Raw genomic sequence first — 22,878 nt, 5'->3', positions numbered from 1 at the left:
TTTGAATTTTTGACCTATTTAATAAACATGTTAGATTTGGGTTGACAAATTTTTGATCCGACGCGCATTCGATCTGACCCGTATCTGATCCGACCCAACACAATTGCCACCCCTACCTGTCACTAACATCCACATGGCTCTCCTCCATGCCATGATAGGCATATCTGCTGTCTTTCCACTTCTCATTAACATAGACTGCAACCTTGCCTTCTTTCCAACAAGGCTATTTAGTGCAATCTCTTAGATGTGCTTCTTTATCAAAGCCATTGCCTAAATGTGATTGTATATGAATTTTGTAACCACAATCTGCTTTGCCTTGTGCAGTTTTTGCCTCTATCCATTAGAATTAGGTCAATGTGGTGGGTAGGTCATGGGGCCTAGAAAATGTGTGGCCTTTCAATCATCACAATATCACTGGTGGCCTTGTACTATGATTTGTTATCTACAACCATTTGCACAAGATGTTCCTCCCCTATCTGATTGATAACTTTTTGCATCAAGCTTAGGATGTGTTAAGCATCATGCACCTTGTTGGAACTATCAATTGACTTCTAGAAGAATGTCTTCTTGTTGCATTTTGTGCTAGTATCTTTGCTCTTCTTTCCCTTCTTACTGAAAGTGCCAAGCATGCTATCCAACTGCCACCCTTACCAATTATTGTTCACTAGCTGGCTCCTCCCATAGCTTGGATATGCTCTGAGGCTTTGGAAATAGAACCCTTTTTGTATTGTGATGGCTCAACCTATGCTTTGTGCCTAACAACCTTGTCTCTTTGCCTTTGATCATTCAGATTATTTCGTACGATAGTCTAAATTTGGGCCTCTATGCCATATGAATTTGACACTGAATGGTCATACGGATCTTGGAATACCAAGATGGTGGCTTAGTTGCTTGACAATCGATCTCAGTTTGTTTCACCTTGCTTTTTTTCTTTTCTTTAAAGCCTTGACAGTGGTTGACTAGTTAATGGACATACTGTGGACACTTCTTACAAGCTGCCACATCAAGATACCCACCAGCTAGATATTGCTTCGGCCTAGTCATTCTATCCCTCCACTCAGTCTCACATTAGTTACACTTACAATAATACTGGCCAGTTAACAACCAACCAATGTCGACATCCTCCCTTTCTGATTCCATTTTTGTAATTTTGAATAAACATTATAAACCACCTCATTCATTATTACAAATTATATAAATAAATCTATAATTTTATATAATTTTCATCAATTATTATATTTTTTAAGATATATTACTGCTTTTAGTAGTTGTTTCACTAAAATATATTAATTTAAAAACCAATATCAAAATTATGCATGTTGTTCCAAGAACTATTTCCAATTATCAATATACACTAACAATTTTTTCATGATTTTTTGTTGAATTAATAATTTTTAATTACCAATAACTTAAGAATTTTGATATTTTGTACCATAATGCAAAAAATAATCCAATTATATCAGAAAATATGTTTGAATTATCTCTACATAATACTAATTTTTCATGATTTTTCTAATTTATTAATATTTTAAAAACATTCTATTAAAAAATCATTATTGAATAACTAAAAAGAATATTTTAATTAGGCTAATTTAGTGCCTTTTTAGTGGTATACATATCATGGAATGTTGAACTATCTGGAACCACTCGGTTCAGGGCATATCGAATCATACCGGTGGTCCATCGGGATGGTTCCGCCGTTCAAAATGAGAAATCGGCGAGGAAAGGGAGAAGGAAAGAGAGGAAAAGAGAGGGGGGAGAGAAGGAAAGGAGAAGTCTGGGAGGGCCGCCATGGCTACCAAAGAGATGCTATGGCCATCGGAGGGTTGTGGATGCTGGTGGTGCACGGGATAGGATGAATCGTAGAGAGAAAGAAAGAGAGAGAGGGAGGGAAGGAGAGGGAGAGCCATCCATGGCCGGTAGTGGCCGTCGGAGGGCCCTCCCTTCCATGCGGCGCTTCTATTTTGATCGCAAAATGGTGATCAATTTTTTTTCTAGATTTAACGGTGAAGTCGGCATCTGGTTTGTCGGATTCACTAAATCCGACAAACCAGTTGTTGACTTAAGTGAATCCGGCAAACCAGTGGCCGACTTCACCATAAATCCCCCAAAAAAAATTTCACGAAATCGGGGTAGGTCGCTCCTATTTTGATTCCATGGAAGCTGTGGGGGCTATTTCTCCTAGTTAGGGCCTTCGGTAGCTCTCTGGCGGCCTCTCCACCATCTTCCCCTCCTTCCTTTTCTCTCCTTTCCTCTCTCTCTCTACTCTCGTCTCCTCTGAGAGAGGGTGGAGCTTCGGAGGCGTTAGTGGTCCTCTGCGATCCTCCAGTGGCCATTGCCGGCATCTTTGTTGGCCTTCCTTTCTTCTCCTCCTTTATCCCTCTCTCTCTCTTTTTCTCTCCGATTCTCCGTCTCTCTGGCGTTCACTTCTGTGTTGGTTCGCATTTGGTATGGTTTGGTACGGGATGTACTGACCCATATTGTTGGTCGGTCGGCATAGGGTCGGGTTTCGAGTCGGCAAATCTTGCTACATATATGTTTTGTAGTCCATAATTATTTTTATTGACCAATTATTTTTGAAATTTGTTTAATTTGGGCTTAGGTTTGGATAGCATAAATATGTCAAATTTAAACAAATTGTTGCAAGAAAATTGCAGGTTTATGTACGCCCAAGTGTGCTGCCTTTTTAAATTATGAATGCTATTTAATTATTTTTATCCAAAAATATATTTTAAACCCCCAAACCAACTAACCAACAAAAAATCACAAATTTGGCATTAATATGCAAATCATACTTAGATTTTGTGCATATCATGAAATCATATCAAAATACAAAATATTTACATGATTATTCCTTATTTTTTAATTTTTGACCTATTTAGACTGTAAAAGAGAAAATAAGGAAAGTGGAGGGTTTTTTTTTTTTTTTTTTTTTTCTGGCTGTTGGAACTTTGTGTGGGGGGCGGTGGATTTCATCTTGCTCAGGTATGGATTGGGACTGAAAATTGGCTCAAATCCCTCCTCCCATGCTTTGCCTCACCTCCTCCACAATCCCACGTGCCTCCTTGCTGAGACATGAGAGGACAAAGGCTTGAGAAGGCCTTTAACCTGTCTTTTCAACGGTGGCAACCCCAGAATTGTCAGGTTCTGTTTAAAACCAACCCTAATCAAGCAAAATTGGGTGTTTCTGATTGGTTTGTACATATTCATATTGGTTTTGCACCTGTCCCAAACTAAAACCAAGAATCATCCCAATTTTGTACAGTTTAGTTTGATATCCCCAAATGGGGTTGTTTAGGATGGTTCGAGAAATGTTGGTTGCCATATACTTGTAGGAAATACAAAGTATTCTGCAACATATTTGCCAAGGAATTTGAAGCTTTAGAATTTTGCTTCCAATGGATGAAAATAAAGAAACGAATGTCATGACAAAAAGGTGAAAAAGCTGATAGAATTAAAATTTGGTGCTAGATGAAATTGTTACTGTTTTTTTTTGTTTTGTTTTGATGTTGTCTGTTTAAATTTATTTATTTATTTATCTTGCTATGTCAGGTTAATATAAGAGGTATTTCTTTGTAGCTTCCTTCTAAGAACAATTGGACACCTCGATAGTTTTTTAGGGATTTGTGGTTTAAATACTTCCATGTGCATATTATATGTGAAAGAAGCTGAATATTGAGAGTTACAGTTCTGTTCAGTGCCTAATGTGGAAAAGCTTTTCAAGAATTTACTTTAGACAGGCAGGAGTTACATATCTGAAAGAAAACCAGCAGTTTCTTGGTAATCTTTATTAGTTTGTGAGTGATGATCACATCTCTATGAATTTCATAGACAAGTTTGGGTTGCTTAGACACTGCAATGCATAGGGCCTGACATGGTCAGGCTCCTTTATTCTAATTTGAGAGGGTGGAACAAGCTTGAAATCTCCTCGTCCTATTTTAAGAAGGTCATTGGCTGTTGAAAAGATGCAGTCTGACTACTCTCAGAAAGTTCTATTGGGGTCATCTATCGTGATATTGTTTGCAGTAAGAGGTGGCCTGCTCGAAATATTAGGGGTTCTTCTATTTGGTCCATCCAAAATGAAATTAAAGGATAGCTGTATGCTAGTTATCAGATCTAGGGCTTCATATGGGCTTAACTTGTTCACGCTCATGTTATTTTTTTTAAACATTTGCTCAGGCATGGCTATAATGCCACCAAGATGAGCTGATTCTCAAGCCAACCTCCAACAAATACAAATACTTTGCAAGCTGATAATGCTCAGCTTGTTTCTGACCAGATGAGCTTTAAAAAGCCAATAAGCAAGCTGTGCACTACCTCTTCAAGAATAGTTCTGTTGATTTCCAGCCTTAGTTTGGCAATCATAGTTGTTCCATATGTAGCGTGCTGGATTTTGTGGAAAGTGTGATCTGCATATTTTAGGCTAGTCATGATTCTCTTGCTAGTGAAAGAGTCATTCAGTTTTTGGTGTAGAGCTTAGAAGTGAGTGACCGGTCTGGTAGTATTTTTGTATTTCTTGGGTTGGTTTGTTGGATATCATGTGCCTCTCTCCTTAATCGTGTTTTCTCCTTGTTTCTTAAGCCTTAGTGCTTTCTTTTCTTGTTGATATCATCTTCATATTGGTGTGCACTCTTCTGACTTGAGGTTTTGCTCTACGTCAGGTTTGTTCCTTGTCACTTATATGCCACTTATTATTTTGTTGATAGAACAAATGCAGTTAAATTCCAAATTGCGTGCAAATATGATTTTCCCCTTGTATTACTGTGTTCCAAACTTTTGATTTCTTAGAATATTCAATTCTGCAGAACATTTGAGATACAGGTGGATTGCAGAAATCAAAATTTGCAGTACAGTGTGATTTTGGTATCATTGCACATGAATATTGTAAATTGCTTGATTGATTATCATGTATTATTGGCTTATCTCACTTTCTCTTTTTATATAGATTATCAGCTTTTTTCTCCTTTTTTTCCCCTCCCTCTCTGGTTGCCTGTGAGTTTGCAGGGTGAGATGTGTAATTATGATAAGTTTAGGCTGTTCTTTTTTCAAAATTTTTCATTTTGATTTGTAGGTTTCCATGTGGATGACTCAGAAGTCACGCTAAACATATGCTTGGGCAAGCAATTTTCTGGTGGTGAATTATTTTTTCGAGGCGTTCGATGTGACAAACATGTAAACTCAGAGACACAACCTGAGGTATGTTAATGTATAATAAAAAATATTTTCCAAGAGATTATCCATACTTCTAATATGTGATTGGCTTCAACAATGATTTGTACTATTTATTAGTTTTCTGCAACATTTCTATGTATATCCAGAATCCTGGAAGGTTGTATAGAAGTAAACTTATATAGTTAAATACCTAAATTCTGATGGGAACTGATCTAGTACCAAAACTCAAGAAAGTAGACAATTTAAGAAAACATAATCTATCTACAGATATTTAATGGATAAGACCTCAACTGTAAATTACCATACATTATTCCTGTGTTTGCACAATATGAGCAGCATCATACTGTGCTTTGCCCAGTTCATACATCAAGGCGAACTCTGTATGACCTTGTATACCATTTTTTTCATGAGATACAAAAGTCATGGTAACAAAAGCTAATTTTTTTAAGGTAAATCAATTTGGCAGAGTTTGGTAAAAATGAATAATTATGTTCTGAAAATTTGATTTGCGTATTGAAGGGATCAACTATGTTAGCTTAATATTAGTAGATTCAACTGACATAACAGTGCTTGCAAATATAATTCAAAGACATAAAATAAACAATTTACTTTCAGCCTGAAATTACCCAAGCTACACAGATTATAACCCTAGATAACTCGAAACACAATAAGTTATCTTAAATTTTTTCTTAAATTTTCTAGTTTTTAATTTTACTAACTGTTTTTATTGAAGCTCTAACACTTGGAGCTGCTGGAACCGTTGAAACTACTGAAATCAAAACTTTGCTTAGAGGACTGAAACTGAAACCAATAGCAAGTTTTTAAAACCTTGATGAAAGTTGTTATAAGCTTTCATGGCAACAAATTGCATGTCTCAAGAGTAGCATGTCCTGCATTTAGCGGATAGATGGTGGCTATTGTATCCTCTTGTAGCACAATAAGATAAGCTAAAACCAGAAGTGATAAATAGCTTTTTGTTGTGTGTGTCTATGGTTCAATGCATCATGTTATGTTTATTAACATCAAACCCTTCCTTGGAATGATTTCTTGTTTCCTCTTCCTTTTCCATTCTCACTTATGCATTTTAAATTTTGTTCAGTTTACTTTTATTATGCTCTTGTTGTAGATAATTTAGAATGTAGTTTTCATTGGTAGTCATGCTAAATTCTATCCTCCAATAAAGAGGAAACTTACTAATCTCTATTTTTGTAGCGCCTTGTGATAGTGATCTTGCTTATTCACAGGAGATCTATGAGTATTCCCATGTCCCTGGTCAAGCTGTACTTCATCGTGGTCGTCATCGGCATGGTGCCCGTGCCACAACATCCGGACATAGGATTAATTTGCTTTTGTGGTGTAGAAGGTACCCCCATTTCTTCTGTATGTGCACATGTCTGAGGTTTATTTCTAGGAAGAGATCCACTAATATGCACAATCAGTATATGTAGAGTAGATTTGGCCAATAGTTAGTATATGTAGAGAAGATCTAGACATTGTGCAGTGGAGTTACAAATGAATGTTCCGAGGCTTATCATAACTTTTTATCCTGCGAAAAACCTGGTTTGGCTGGACATTAGAATCTATGCAAGATCTAAAAAAACTGGCAACGAAGAGATACAAGAAGATCATGGAAAGAGGAGAGAGATGGGATAATGATGTTTTTGCAGTTCTTTGTTTTTGTACCAAAAGGGCATCCAAGTGCATGAGGCTCTTGCTAACTGTGGGTCTAGGTAGAGTCAAATGTATGCAGCCTTACCCCTGCATGCAAAGAGGTTGTTTTATATTTTGATCCCGTTGCATCTAGATCATAATGGAGCAACCTTACTATTGCGTAAAGTCTCTACCTCAATCCCTTGCTTTTGTCTAACTCTATTAATTAGTAAAAAAAAGAAGAAGAAAAAACAAGAGTGCTGTCAGCAACAAAATTAGGCATGCGTAGACTTCTTCTGATCCAAATTGAATGCGATTCTTTACAGGTCTATGAATATTGTCTTTATGTCATATAACATGAGTTACAAAATATTCATAGCCTAGTAGGTTTGGTCTTGAAAGACGGACCACCTATAACCAATTCACATACCATCAGAGATGATTTTACAAAGGTTGGTGCATTAATAACAGAAAATATGATGAAGCCACTACGTGTAGCTAACAAATCAATTAGAGATCATTGACTTTTGTTGGGAGGGAGATTTGTAATTGTTGTCGACTATCAAGAGTTTAACTCAGCCATGTTTTTTGATGCAAAGAGTTTGTCTTATGCTATTCTGGATCCTTAAATGATCTGCAATAGTTTCTCATATTCATGTATCTTTGTAGTCCAGCGTGTTTTAGCTACGAAAAAGCAATATACAGCATGTTATTTTTCCTGAGCTGGTAGCTCAAAATCTTTGCAGGATCTTTGACAAAGATGTTTTGAAGCTTTTCCTCTAAAAATATGACAAAGTCATATATGATATATTTGTTCTTTGGAGTTGTTGAACATGCAGAAGCTTCTGTTGTGGAAAAATAAATAACAAATTACTGAAACGTGTTATTTGCTGGTAATGTTTCTATTCATAATAAGTTGAAGTAATTAGAAGAGAGTGCTGCACTTTTATTAAACCTGAATTCCTGCTCATGTTGCTAGTGGTTTGAAATTAGAATGTTAACTTTGAAGGAAAGATGGTGTATAATCAATTATATTTTCCTATGCTATTTGGATGAATTCATGTGGGAAATTCAGTTCCCTATAGCATTAGGCTAAGTGGAGGCATCTGCTATACGCTATTGCAAAGTAATCAGTTGGCTGACCTGTATTGCAAGTTGCAGGAACTGTTTGTATGCCTACAGATCCTAGTTTGGTTCAAGATATATCTGAGGTTTATTGGAGCTATACCTAGATAAAGCTTGTAATATTTGCTGATTATGCAAGCTATCACTAAAACAAGGTCGTGATTTAAAGATATTTTCATGCAGCCTTTTTTTCTCTTATGTTTTATAACTAAACTTTTTATGATGAATTAAATTCTAGTTGTATTTGTCAGTTTACTTTAGATGGATAACAGTCCACTTTTACATGTTGCATGGTGTGACTTCAAGTACTGTTCCATATTGGTCCTTACATGGCATACCATACTGTATTAGTAGGGTACTTTAAGCATCTTATTAGTATTCTCCTTCTATCAGCACTATGTTCTAGACTGGAGTTTTGTGCCGGCACTTGCTCTACTTGTAAGCTGGTACAGCAGACATGTCATCCATTAGGTTGAGCTAGCTTCAGGTTGGGCCAAGCCTCAATATCAAGAGCAACATAACTGACTAAACCCCAGCTTGGTTTTGGACCAAAATTTTGGAGTCTGAGTTCAATCTGACAATAGAATATGTATTCGTGCACTTGGCCTAGCTTGAACTGAAAATGCACACCTTTGTCTAAGGGCCAAAATGGTGGTCCATTCCTCTATGTTAGAGACCAAAAATGAGAGAGGGAGAGCATTAGTCGAAAGAAGGATGGGGAGAGAGATGAAGCAGAGATGATGGTTTGGTAGTTGCGACATGATCAATGCTGAATGGATATAGAGATGTAAAGAGAGAAAAGAGTGAGAGAGATGCCTGGAGAGAGAAAAAATGTTTAGGGGGATATGATGTGTCATGGAGGACAAAATTGACTTTTGAGATTAGGAGTTTAACTCTATTTAAAATATTAAATTTATACTTTTGAAAAATAGTTGGGTCAGATTGGGTTGGCTTGTCCCAAAGTTCGTTGTGCTAGAACTGGATCCCATGCCGATTGGTCGGTCGTATAGTTTGGTATGCCCTCATACCGTTTTGTAACAGTCTAAATTGACACGACACAGAAAGCGGAGGAGAGGGAGAACCGGAGAGAGGAAGAGAGAGAGATTGTGTGGGGGGGGGAAGGAGAGGGAGAAGGCGGAGATACCGGTGGTGGCTGTCGGAGGGTTGCGGAGGCCCTCGGATGATCGAAGGAACGAAGAAATCTGAATCAAGATAGAGAGAGAGGAACGGAAGGATCGAAAGAGGGTGGGGAGGTTGGCAGTGGCTGTCGGAGGGCCGTGGAGGCCCCAAGCCCCCAAGAGGGTGGAATCTTCCTCCCCGCTCTTCGTCGGATTGAAACAGGAGTGATCACCCCTATTTTGATCATGATTTTTTTTTAATCATTATTCACAATGAAGTCGTCACTTTCGATCCTTCAGTTCCGCTCTCTCTCCCTCCCCCTCTCTTTCTGCCTCTCTGTCTCTCTCTATTTTCTTCTCTACAGAGGGGGAGTTTCGGAGGCCTCAGCGACCCTTCAGTTGCCTCGACGGGCTTGCGGCGACCTCTCCAGCATTTCCGTTTCGTTCCCTCCGCTCCTCTCTCTTTTCCTCTCTTTTCTTCTTTCTCCTCACTGGTGTTCCATTTCTTATGCTGGAACCATCCCGGTCGGCTGCTAGTATGGTTTGGCAAGCCCCGAACCGGGTGGTTCAGGACATTCGGCTAATCTTGGTTTGTCCTTTCGACTTATCTTGAGTTTGGCTTGGCTTGTTGTGCCAAAAATGCCGGTTTGCCGAATATTGGGGTGGGCAGATTGAGTCAGGCAGCTGGGTTGGTTGGCTTTGATCAAGTTTATGGTATAGGTACTATTATTGGTAGTTAAATACTTGTTGTAGACTGATAAATATAGACCGGTTTTATTGATTGTATCTAAGTGAGAGATTTCCACATTTACTTGAAGGCTTCAATTGTCTAAAGAAGTGACTATAGGCTGAATATTTAATATATCTATTGATACATATGTATGTGTCTATTTGATGGAATTTTAGTCGCATTCCTCCCAATGCAGATCAATGATAGAACATCTAAATTGACACTCGACACTATTAAGTATGTCCTACAATATCTTAAATTATTAGACACAACATCATTTGTTTTGTAGGTTTCCTATATACGCATTAGGTGATCATTAAAAACCTTTTTATTTAAATAATTAATGGAGCATCTAGATACATTGAATCTGAGTTTGCATGTGTTTTATGATATATACATATATATGGTGATCAACAGTATGGATTTTCAACAATAATATATTCAACATACAAGTCCTTTAGATATTGTACATTGAGTCCCTTGGATGCGTATGTATGAACTCTCCAATACATGTAACTTTGGTTTATAAATATTTTAAAAATTGTAGGTCATGATCAATAACATGGATCCTCAATATTCCTATTATTGATTTTGTGCTGCTAGGTTTGAAGCTTCAATCATCCTGATGCAAGATTGATGGTAAACTTGAAAATTTGCACCATTGAACATGATATACAACATCTGAAATCTTTAGAAAAAGAAATCAAATGTTTTGGAAATTTCCTATAATGCATAAGTGGTTCCGTAAAGGAAATTAGTAATGGTATTTTTTGAGTTGACAAATGATTTAGAACTTTGAAGAATCTAGGTTAGTTCAATTATTATTTATGTGCTTGAATCTATCTGGACCAAGATCAGTGATTTGGATTTCTAGTTTATAGACTCTACAATCTCTTTGGAGAGAGAAAGGGTGAGGAAGTCCTGCACAAGTTTTGTTTCCCAGGTCCAAATACTCGTGACTGAACCCATAACCTCTTCCAAGGAGAGGAGTGTCACAGCTAGGGCATTGCCTGGATCACAAGTGTACGTTATTTTTCAGTATGCTAATTGGATCGATATTCTTATTCTCTGTGTTCACTTGATGCATACACGATAGATTGTCAAAGCATGGGGATTTTTGTTTTTTTATGCATTTTAAATATTGTAGTTCGTGTTCAACCTTGTGGATTCTTAATATATATAACCTTCTTATTTTTCATCAGTTGGATGGAAAGCTTCAAAGGGTGACTCTAGAGGTGCAATTGAGCTGTGAGCTGAGTTAAGCAGCTAGAAGCTCGAGCTTGACTCGATTTAAAATATTTGGGCTCAAAACTCAAGTCGAGATCGATTGAGTCTTAATACCCCAAGCTTGATTTCAGCTTGATGAAAAAAAGGTAAAGCTCGAGATCGATTCGATTCGATTATCAGTCGAGCTATGCTCGGGCTTGAGTTCAAGCTCGAATTCAAGCCTTAGCCTCGTAATAATAAATATATAGTAATATATATATTATAGATAAAAATAATATTATGAAAAAAATATATAAACTAGAATATGTTTGTGAGCTTTCTAGTCAAGCATCTTGCTCCTTGTGTTCGACTCAAAAAACTATTTTAGCTACTTGAGTTTGACTGTGACTGAGTCGAGTCGACTTTGGACTTAAGTCGAGCTTGAGTAGTTTGCGAGTCGCTCAACTTGTTTGTACCCCTAGGTGAGCCTTGGCGCAATGGAATGGTTGCTTTTTATGGTTTGAAGGTCACAAATTTGAAATATGGAAATGACTTCTTTGCTTATGGGTGTGAGGCTAGGGATGTCAACAAGGTGGATTAGGTGTAATTAGTGAAAAAATCGAAACTGAACCCGAAATCAACCACTGCTCCCCAAAATGGAAACAAAAACCATAACCGCCACTGAAAAAAAGCATAAAATCGAAACCGAAACCGAAAAACCAAAAACCATTTAACTTTTTTTTATTCATTTCAAAATTTTCATATATAAAATATCCAAATTAAAGATATTGTCTATGATTTTCATATAATTCATACAAACTCAACTAACTAATGTCCAAAAATAATAACACAACCATCTAACAAACTTAATAATTCTAAAATAATAATAGAACCATCCAGCAATCACAATAATCCAAGTTAAAAATGAGTCCAACTATATCAAAGAAAATAAGTCCAACAAATACAACAATTACAAAGAAGAACAGAAGGGAGGAAAAAGCCATCTCTCTAGCCTTGACGGTACTAAGAGATATTGGGTATGTTTGGTTTCGGGTTTGGTGTTCGGTTGGGTGTGGCTTGGGGAAATTCACCAAAACTGAAACCGAATGGTTTGATTTTAAAACCATCACCAAAACCATCCCCATTTAATTTAGGTTATAAATGTCCCATTCAATTTGGGAATGGGTAAAATATTCAGGTATCCGTCCCCATTGACATCCCTACGTAATGCCCCATACATCTGACCCTCCCTAGGCTCAGAATGGCTGGAGCCTGGCATACCGGGCTGCCGTTTTTTGTAGGATGGAAGGTCAGTTCTACTGGGAATGTGTGCATGCATATGTATCATTTTTATGTGCGTGTGTTACCACGTATGTAATTTTCTTGAATTAATGTTGTATGCCTTGCTGACCATGTTTCATCTGAGATAACGTTTCCAGCAAGGTTAAGTGTTGGGGGAGATAGTAATGACCATGATTGCTGTAAGTGTTGGTGAGATAGTAATAAGCATAATTGCCTCTTCTTTTCTTTATTATGAGGTTAACATGATCTGGTGGTTTATAATTGTTTAGTTTATGTGCGAGATTTTTATTGCTTATTAATGTTGAGCCTCACGTGAAGTTTTCTGCTCATTATTATTGGTTTCTGTTTCCCGGTCAATGTTTATATTGAGGAGCTTCTATGTTCCTTTTACTGGTCTGTCCTTTTGAAGGAGACATGGGAATGTATTGCAGTTGATTTTCTCATAATTGTCTTGAAGTATTTTAATTCACCCCGTCATTGCTTTCAGTTCTTGTGGCTAACATTCAGTTCATGACCATCAAGTTACAGATTGTCATGGTTCATCATTTTCCTAGATTTTTTCCTGATTCTTCAGTATAGCATTTGCCATTTGGTACCTACCATTCATCAGGAGCAATGGTATGCTGCAGCAACTGAGACGACAAAGAACTACTTTGTAGTCGGATGTATTTCTTTTCCATGCAAGTGTGCTCTGAGCATTTTCTTAGACTTGCTGGTAACCTCTTTCATTTCTTTTCCATTCCAGACATGGCCTCAGTAACAGCTCTCTAGTTAGGTTAGTGAGATTCGACTTTCCTTTTGGGGCATATCTTCTCTGTGAGAGAGAGAGAGAGAGAGAGAGAGAGACTTGGTGACAAGCTTTTTCGGAAATATTCTTGGCATGTGCTCAGAAATCATGATGCATTCCTCCTAATTGAATCAGTCATCTTCTTTCCTCTTTTGTGTTTGTCATGTTTTCTTTTGCATCACTTTTTTTTTTTTGTGATTCTGTTTCTTTTGACTTCTTACTTCCAATTATCTTTTATGATATGCAATTAACAGCCATGTGGTCTACTAACTAAATTCATTGTGTTACAGTTCAGTTTTCAGGGAGATGAAGCAATATCAGAAGGATTTTTCTAGCTGGTGTGGTGAGTGTCAGCGTGAAAAGAAGGAAAGGCAGCGCCACTCAGTTGCTGCTACTAAGCTGGTTGCATTCTGACCTTGTTTCACTACCATGCAATTCTGAACATATTGTGAAACTTGAAAGAAGTGAACAGTGCATGACTATTAGAATAATATTTTCCTTTGTTTCTCTACAACAGGCATTCCTTCGGAGTGGAGGATCAGTCATCTAAGCAATTTTTTTGTATGTAATTTAGTTTGGATGGTTGTAAAATAGCAAGCTTTCTCCTCCCTCAGATACTAAGTGGTTGCTGTTGTAATTCACATTAGTTCCATCAGCCCCTCTTTTGAGATGGTTGTTGTTTGAAGGATATTTATTTATAAGTAACTAATGTCAGAATCCAGTCATAACATTTTAAGTACAGTTTTGATTAAATCGTTGCATCACTTTGATATTGAAATTCTGAATGGTAGGCCATGGCTACGTGCAACCTAATGGATATTCAATTACGCGGATAAGAATGCAGAATTCCGTTTGGAATATTATTATTGCACTGACCAAGCAATATGTTGGTGAACTCAACTTTCGAAGTAATCAGTGGGGAAACATCTTGATGCCCAAGCATGTTTTTTTCTTGTCAAATGCTTTTGAAAATCATCGTTCATAATTTCGGTGAAAATGGTTTAACATTTGGAGAAATTGTTGGCTAGCGCTTGGGAAGGACCGGTCGAGCATTTTACCCTCAGATCAGTTGCATGTTAGCCGGTTGTTTAAAACAGCAATTTTATTAATGTTTTCCCCAGCAGCTGGGTTGTATATATGGGCATTATTATGCCATCTACTAGAGATATCTGGAAGACCATTGTAACCGTGTGTATTGAAGGTTTGCAGACCCAAAAAGTTGGGTGGGTTGGGCACTCCTAATGTTGGGGTATTAAACAAGGAGCTGCTCTTGAAATGGTGGGTAAAGTTTTATACTAAATATCAAAAAGCTCTGGTGTACCTCATCAGAGATATCTATTATCTACGAAAGCTCCCGTCCTATTCGTTGAATCATTTAAGAAATGTGGCATCAGCATTTTGGAAAGAAGTTCTCAGCACTCGTAAGCTCTTCCAGCAAATTCTTCTCCATTTTGATTGGTAATGGTCATCGGGTATCATTCTAGCATGACATGTGGATACTTGATAGAACACTCAGCTCAAATTTCCCAAGCATTTATTCTTTGGCCAACAAACAATCATCAAATGTAGTAGACTACTTATCTTCAGAGGATTGGGAATTGAACTTTAGAAGTCCGATGCGTCATGCTGCTAGAATTGAGTATAATATTTTGAGGACAACTCTCTCATCTATCCAGCTTTCTAACATGCCTGACAATTGGATCTGAAAATGGAGTTCTAACCATATATTCACAGGGAAGAAATGTTATTTTTTCTTAATGTACGGAGGTATGGTCTTCTACATTAGTAGGGTAATATGGAGACTTCCTCTTCATGAAAAAATGAAGCTATTTACTTGACTGTGTTATAACAAGAAAATCTTGACAGTAGAACATTTGGAGAAGAAAGGAATCACAGGGCCAAGTCACTGCCCCTTTTCAAAAGCCTCGAAACCACTAACCACCTCTGACTACAATGTTCATACTCCAAAAAATGCTGGTTTCTTCTCTTATAAAGCTTCGGCATCAAAGGATTACCTTCATCAATTCATGAGCTTTGGAGCAGATGGAAGAAGCAGAATTCCGAGCATAAGCCATCACTTGTTTTGGAAAGCCTTGTGGCCACTCCTTGTTAGTTCCTTTGGAAGGAAAGGAATCAAAGGTGTTTCAGTTCAAAGCCAAATATACAGAGGAAATGGTGAGGAAAATAACAAGAACGCTCATGCAGCCAACTCCCTGTCACCGGTATCGAGCACCTGCAAGACAGTTTCTATACAGATCGAATTGGTATCCGATAGGGACTCTCCGATGTTTAAGTCAGAAGAAGTTGGTGAACAGTAACTTTGATTGTATGAAGTAACAGAGCTTTGGTCCAAAGTTGGCTTATCCCCACTGTTCACTTACCTTTCTTTTTTATAGGTGATTCTGGTATAACCGTCGAGCACGTGGTCTCATTTTTTATGATGCTAAATTATTGGACCATAAATATAGAATTAGTGGGGCATTACTTCTCCTTAATAGCCGCGACATAGTCGATAACCGTTCGTGACGATCATGGTATGTTGAGCAGATTACCGACCATACGTCGGTATAACCGACTTTATGTCGGTAGAATCTATGAACGACAGTCGGCTATTAGCTCTGTCATACCAACACATGCCGATGGTCTAAGTCATCCGCTGTCGACCGGTGGTAGTCGAATACTAGTCGGTCAATCGATCTTAGTTGATTAGTCGACAGTAGATCGGTGCAATTAGCTCGGTCAGTCGATGAAGAATCGGTACTATTTGTTTGGCCGATGCATTGTCGGAGTCGTAGTGACCAAAGTCGAGGAACTGTCGATTTACCCCAACAGTTGCCCCCCACTCTCAAGTCCAAGGTGAGCCGACGTATGAATTGCCACGTGGTTTATCATGTTGGACGAAGAGAGTTCTGTCACATCAAGTCCCGATTTTGATGCCGTTTTCTTCGAGATATGGGTGATCGGCTACTTTATCATGTTGGCAGGTACGGTCATCTGTTACACTGATCGATCGATCCGATATCAGTTGTCAGTGTTAGGCATCATTTTGGGAAGTCGATTTGACGTCGGACGATATGATTTTGATAAGTAAATTTGTGCCACGTGTTCGAATGTTATTGGGTCAGAGTTGTTCATGCGGATAGAGGTGACGTGGCTTGATCTGGGGTAGGTGCGTCGAACTGTCCGATTAATGGTCGGTCCAGACGTTGCCATTTGTTGTCATCTGGTAGATCTTTGATTTGACCGCTTTCATCTTGGCCGTTGAGGGATCCTATATATATAGGATCATTCTCAGTCAAATTTTTACTTTTCGTTGTTTTTGGTGCTGGAATTTTGTCGGATTGTTGCCCCAACGTTTAAGATTATCGCTCCCAACTTTCTGGTCAAGTTCGTTTTTCTTTTTGAGTTCTTTTCTCTAGAATCCTTATCTTCTTTAGAGTCATTTTTATGGCTAGGACTTCTTCTTCTCGGGACGATCGATCGGAGAATCCGACTGATGAATCCCAGTTGAGTCCGGATATGGAGGTTTCTTTACTTTCGAGACCGAATGTTGAGTGGCTCTAGGAGCAGTTCTGTATTCCAGAGCAGTTTCAACTTTTCATCCCTGGAGCTGATGGTCGGGTGAATAACCTTCCTTCGAGCCAGGTGGCCTTCTATGTCGAAGATCTTCGGACGGATCTTCGATCCCAAAATTTATCCGAAATATTTTGAATTATTACGGACTTTGCCCGGCTCAGCTGGCACCGAACTCGGTTCGGCTGATAATTAGTTTTGCTTTGCTGTGTCGGATATTGCCGACCATGCCTTGTCCTTTTCTTTTTCGAGCCTTCTTTATCCTCCGACCTCATCTGAAGGCCCGAGGGTGGTGGTTCTTCAACCTCTGAAAAGGTCTATCCTTTATTATCGATCTTCTATCATCCATTCATGGATGGAAGAACCAGTTCTTCTTTGCTTCTTCTTCTCTTCCTTAGGGTTTTCCTTCTCGTTGGGACGATCCACAAATCGGTCCCAACGACAACAACCGAGTAGAGGTCAACGACCAGGAGGACTTTCACCGACTGAAAGATATGGCGGTCTCGAAATAGAAAGAGCTTGTAACCGAACAGGCACTTTATGACACCGGCCTTAGTTCGGTCCTTTGTCTAGGTATAGTATAGTTGGTCAGTCATTTTTGACTTTTCTTTTACTTGCTAAATTGTATTGACTTCCGTTGTAATTGCAATCATGCAGCAGAGGGTGCGAGTGTCGAACGTCGATATTCATCAGCACGCTGTCAAGAAGAGGGCAATGTCTGAGGCTGGGCCTTTGCGGCCGCCGAAGAGATGTCAAACACCAGCTTCAATCGACGTTTCAACATTGGCTGTGGAACCCGATGCTCCGTCGGCATCGATTCTCGAGCCAGTCCTGGCACTGTCGGCCCCGACAGTGCTCCCTGCTGGATCGTCCGAGAAAAGGGCGGCAAGGGGAACTACTGAAACAGCATCGGTAGTCCTACCACCTGAGGAGGTTCGGACCGAGGTAGGAGAGCCCGAACAATCTACCGTTACGCCAGTTGCTCCTTCAGTTGGGGTGCAGTCAAGCTCAAGCTTCCTCTCATTTTCAAATATAGGGCCGTCGACAACAGATTGAGGGAAAGCTTCGGTGACATCGGTGGAAGAAGTTGCATCGGAGGGCCATACAGTTCACTTGGACCTTCAAGTACCTGTCGATGAATCGGCCCTGGTTAATTCTATACCAGCCAAGCGACTGTGCCAGGCTACTCTTCTTCCGACTGATCGGGAGCATCGGAGGAAACGATCGGTGGTCGAGATATTTTCATCTTTTTATCCGACGATCATCGGGGTAAGTTTTTTTGATAGACTCTTCTTCTTCTTCTTCTTCTTTTTATAACCCGACTTATCTTCTGTCTGCAGTTGATCCACGACATGTTCGACTTGGAGGCCGGCTACATGAAGTTCGACGATATCCGTAGTGCATGGAAGAATAAGGTGGCAGCCACCGATGCTGAGAAAGCGACTGCACTCGAACAACTTAAGTTGGTGACAGAGTAGAAAGCCAAACTTAGGAGGAGGTTTTCTGACTAACTAACGACTTGGTATCCTCGGGGGCCGAACTTAAGTCAGCTCACGCGGTTATTTTGGCTCTTGAATCGCAAGTCAAGAGCAAGAAGCATTCTATCCACCAACTTCGACGGGAGCAAGATGGATGCATTGAGGAACTCGAAGCCGAACGTGGATGTCATCGGGCCAACCTGAAAAGGTTGGCATTGGTCGAAGAAGAATTGTCCTCCACTCGAGCCGATGCTGACTTGGCAAAGGCGAAAACAGAGTCGGCAAGGGAGGCATTGAGTAGGGCAATCGAGGATTTTCGAAGTTCGAAAGAATTTCAGGAAAAGATCCTTGAAAGTGGCTTCACCTCATACTACATCGGGTATAAAGACGGTCGAGATGCGGTCAAAAAATTATACCTGAGCCTCGACTTGAGCAGCATCATCCCTCCAAGATCAGAAGATAGGGTTGCTGAAGAAAAAGTTGCTCTGACTCAAGATGAAGCACCGAACGGGTCTGAAATCATTCAAGTCGATGATGTTACCCCCAAACAAAGGAACAGGAACGGTGACGAAGCTTAGTCGGTGTAGTTTGCCTCTTTTTTTTTGTAGTCTGATACTTGTAGTCGGACTTCGATCTAATTTTGTAACTCTTTGTTGACAATGAATGAAAATATTTCTAAGTTGAAACTTTTATTTTTTGGAATGTCTGCAATGTAAAGTAACCACCGAACATTGATCGGTGATCCGATCATTCGGTAAGACTCGTAGAATATCCGTTAGTCACGTAGTCCTCGATGTACTTTGATGGTAAGTCAAATATCTAGTACCCGATACTTGGTCAGATTTGTACGTCAGATTATTTGATAATCGGTAGCAAGCCGAATATCCTTCGATTAGCTGTAGCCATGTCGGTATAATTCAATCCGACTTTGGTCATTTTGGCATTTCTGTTCCTCTTAGTTGGGACTAAGTCGGCATATTAGTATTTCGACTATAGTCAGCTTTTACAATGGAGAGCCGACATTGAGAACCGATGTATAATCGACAGTACGGCTTTTACTGTGAAAGCCTGTATAGTCAATGTCGGTTGAGATTACAGTCGGTATGTCAGTTTTTGCAGGAGAACCGAAATACAGTCACCACCGAAGTAGTTGATTCTTCGATTTTTATAGTGGAGGCTGAAATAAATTTCGTGTCAAAGTACAACAGATAGTTCGGCTTTGACAATGAAAGCCGACATATAGCCAGTAGTTGATAAAATTTATCAAAAACTTGTGATTCTGAAATTTTGATTGTATTTTAAATAATGTACATATCGATGACTTTATTGATAATACATCTTCAGATTGTCGGTATTGCATATTCAGAGAATCGCCGACCCTTCGAGAGTTTCTAGTCGATATGCATCCGGTCTAAGAGTTTCAGATATTCTGTAAGGTCCTTCACAGTTCGGGGATAGTTTTTCTTGATCCAAGAGTTTTGAGATTTCTGCCTTTCTTAAGACCAAATCTCCTAGTTGGAAGACCTTTGGCTTGACTCTTACATTATAATATCGGGCTATCCTTTGTCGATATGCAGCCATCCGAACTTGAGCTTATGTCGGAGTTCTGGAAGGAGATCTAAGTCAGCTCTCTGACATTCGGAGTTGCTCGATTCACTATAGTGTTCCACTCTTATTGACGGCAATCCGATCTCGAGCGGTATCATTGCTTCTGTCTCATAAGTTAAATTGAAGGAAGATTTCTTGATCGGTATGCGGGGAGTCGTTCGATCCACCCATAAGATTGGATATAGTTCTTCCACCCAGAGGTCTTTGGCTTCATTCAGTCGGGTTTTTAGTCCGTGCAGGATTGTTCGGTTGGTTACCTCCACCTCTCCATTTGACTGTGGATGGCCGACTGACGTAAGTTTGTGCGTAATATAAAACTTCGTACAGAACTCTCTGAAATTTTAGTTGTCAAATTATCGATCGTTGTCGGTGATGATGGTGTGCGACAAATTGAATCTGTAAATGATGGATTTCTGAATGAAGTATTCCATCTTGCTTTTAGTGATTTGCGCCAGAGGTTTGGCTCCACCTATTTGGTAAAGTAATCGATGGCGATCACTATGAATTTTTTCTGATCAGATGTCGGGTGAAAATGACCAAGTATGTCGATTTTTCATTGTACGAAGGGTCATGGTGCTACAATCGATGTCAACTGACTAGCCGGTTAATGTTGTATATTTGTATACTTTTGACATGGTTCACACCTTCGGACGAGTTCAGCTGCATCTTTTTTTATGGTGGGCAAATAATATCCTTGTCGCAGGACTTTATAAGCTAGAGACTTGCCCCCTAAGTGATTTTCGTAAATCCCTTCGTGTACTTCTTTAAGTGCATAGTCGACATCTGTAGGTCCCAAACACTTTAGCAAGGGGAGAGAGAAGGACCTTTTGTAGAGATGACCATTCATCATCACATATTGAGAGGCCGTCCATCGAAGTCATTTAGCTTTTGAAGAGTCTACAGGAAGGATCCCATCGGTCAGGTATTGGATGATCGGATCTATCCAGCTTAATTCGATAGTGAGCTGCAATACTTCCTTGACTTTGTCGATGCTCGACTGTTCGAGATGTTCAATGAATGTCCGACCCCATGAGTTGAAAGCAGTAGTAGCCAATCGTGAAAGTATGTCAATCCGAGTATTTTCGATTCTGAGAATGTGAAAGATCTCAAAATATTTTAAGCTCGCTATAATATCTTTTACTTTCTGAAGATACTTCATCATAGTAAGATCTCGGACTTCAAATTTATCTTTGATTTATCCAATAATCAATTGTGAGTCAGTGAAAACCTTCAAACTGTCGATCTCAAGCTCCTTGGCTATCTTCAAGCCGGCTAAAAGTACTTCATATTTGGCTTGATTATTTGAAGCTTTAAAGTTGAATCGAAGGATGTATTCAGTGACTACCCATTCAAAATTTGTGTATTAGGCCGGCTCCACTACTTTGTGCATTAGATGCTCCGTCAATATGCAGCACCCAAGTCGACCTTAGATCGGGGTCGAGAGTCGTAGCCTCCTTTATTGTATTATCATCTGTATCTTTTGGCTTATTATCGGATATTGTACATTCTGTGATAAACTCGGTCAGAACTTGTGCCTTTATGGACGGTCGTGGACGATATTGTATGTCAAACTCGCCAAACTTCACTGCCCATTTCACTATCCCACCTGATGTATCAGGTCGATGTAAGATCATCTTCAATGGCTGATCTGTCAAGACCATAATTGGATGTGCCTAGAAGTACGGATGAAGTCGTTGTGCTGATATGATTAGGGTGTAGATCATTTTCTCTGCTCTTGAGTATCGGACTTCGATATTGTAAAGTACTTTGCTGGTGTAATAGATCGGTCGATGAATTCAATTTTCATTCTCCTGGACGAGCATCGAGCTAACCGCTTCAGTTGAAGTCACCAAGTAGAGATATAATGTCTCTCCGATCTTTGGTTTTGTAAGCAAAAGTGAAAAAGCCAAGTAGGTTTTCAAGTCTTCGAAGGACTGTCGGCATTCATCCGACCATGAGAAGTTCTTCGTCTGTCGCAAAGTTTTGAAAAATGGTAGATATCTCTCGACCGACTAGAAATAAATCGGCTGAGCGCAGCAATCCTTCCATTGAGTTATTGTATCTCTTTCTTTGAACTTGGGTGCTTCATGTCGATAATGATCTTTATTTTTTTGAGATTAGCCTCGATTGCTCATTGTGAAACAAGAAATTCAAAAAATTTCTTGAAAGTTACTCCAACGTACTTTTGGTCAGATTTAACTTCATCTGATGCTATCAGAGTGTGCCAAAGTCTTCCTCCAGGTCTCGAACATGATTTAAAGTTTGGAGACTCTTCACCAGCATGTCGTCTACGTATACTTCATGTTTCATCCGATCTGTGCTTTGAAAATCTTATTAACGAGCCGTTGGTAAGTATCACCGACATTCTTTAGATCGAAAGGCATTACTTTGTAGCAGTATATGTATCAGTCACAAAAGTCATATACTCTTCATCTTATGGTGCCATGCGGATTTGATTATACCCAGCGAAGGCATCCATGAAGCTTAAAAGTCGATGGTCAGAAGTCGCATCAACCAATTGATCAATCTTCGATAATGAAAAGCTGTCCTTCGGACAAGCTTCATTCAGATCGATATAGTCGATGCAGATCTTTCATTTTCCATTAATTTTTTTTACGATCACCACATTGGCGAGCCAGTCGGGATATGTAGCTTCTCTGACGAAGCCTGCTGCGAGGAGTTTGTCAATTTTTTCATCAATGACCTTTCATCTTTTAGGAGTAAAAGATCATTTTTTCTATCTCACTGGCTTAACATTTGGGTTGATGTTAAGTTGATGAGTTATTATTTCTGAAGGGATCCCGGACATGTTGGTGGCCGACCAAGTAAAAATATAGGTGTTGGCTTTGAGCAATTTTATTAATTGTTGTCGCTCTGAGTTGGGTAGTTGTGATCCAATTTGGACCATTTTCTCGGGATCTTTTTTTTTTAATGGGATAGAAACCAGTTGTTTAGCTGGTTCACCCCTCTTCTGATTCTCTCTTTGGTCTAATTTGTCAACGGATAAAGATTCTTCAAGTTTATTACTTTGGGTGGAGACAAGGAAGCAACGTCGGATGAGTTGTTGATCTCCATGCATTTCTCCAACCCCATATCTCGTCAGGAATTGGATTAATAAATGATATATCG

At 39.2% G+C, this 22,878-nt stretch overlaps 1 protein-coding gene across 1 annotated transcript in view; it reads left to right on the top strand.

The window, feature by feature from the left end:
* Nucleotides 1–13,831, top strand: part of LOC105047074 (2-oxoglutarate and iron-dependent oxygenase domain-containing protein CP2) — a 39,930-nt gene extending 26,099 nt beyond the window's left edge. Inside the window, 4 exon segments of the mRNA XM_010925866.4 lie at nucleotides 5,072–5,196; nucleotides 6,417–6,535; nucleotides 13,381–13,492; nucleotides 13,608–13,831. Coding sequence (XP_010924168.2) covers nucleotides 5,072–5,196; nucleotides 6,417–6,535; nucleotides 13,381–13,492; nucleotides 13,608–13,640 — 389 coding nt within the window. The 3' untranslated portion in view covers nucleotides 13,641–13,831.
* The last annotated feature ends 9,047 nt before the right edge of the window (nucleotides 13,832–22,878 follow it).

This window comes from Elaeis guineensis, chromosome 6 (assembly GCF_000442705.2).
Source record: "Elaeis guineensis isolate ETL-2024a chromosome 6, EG11, whole genome shotgun sequence".
Lineage (NCBI taxonomy): Eukaryota > Viridiplantae > Streptophyta > Magnoliopsida > Arecales > Arecaceae > Elaeis > Elaeis guineensis.
Note: the sequence above shows the minus strand (reverse complement) of the source record. Positions and strands in the feature narration are given on the sequence as shown.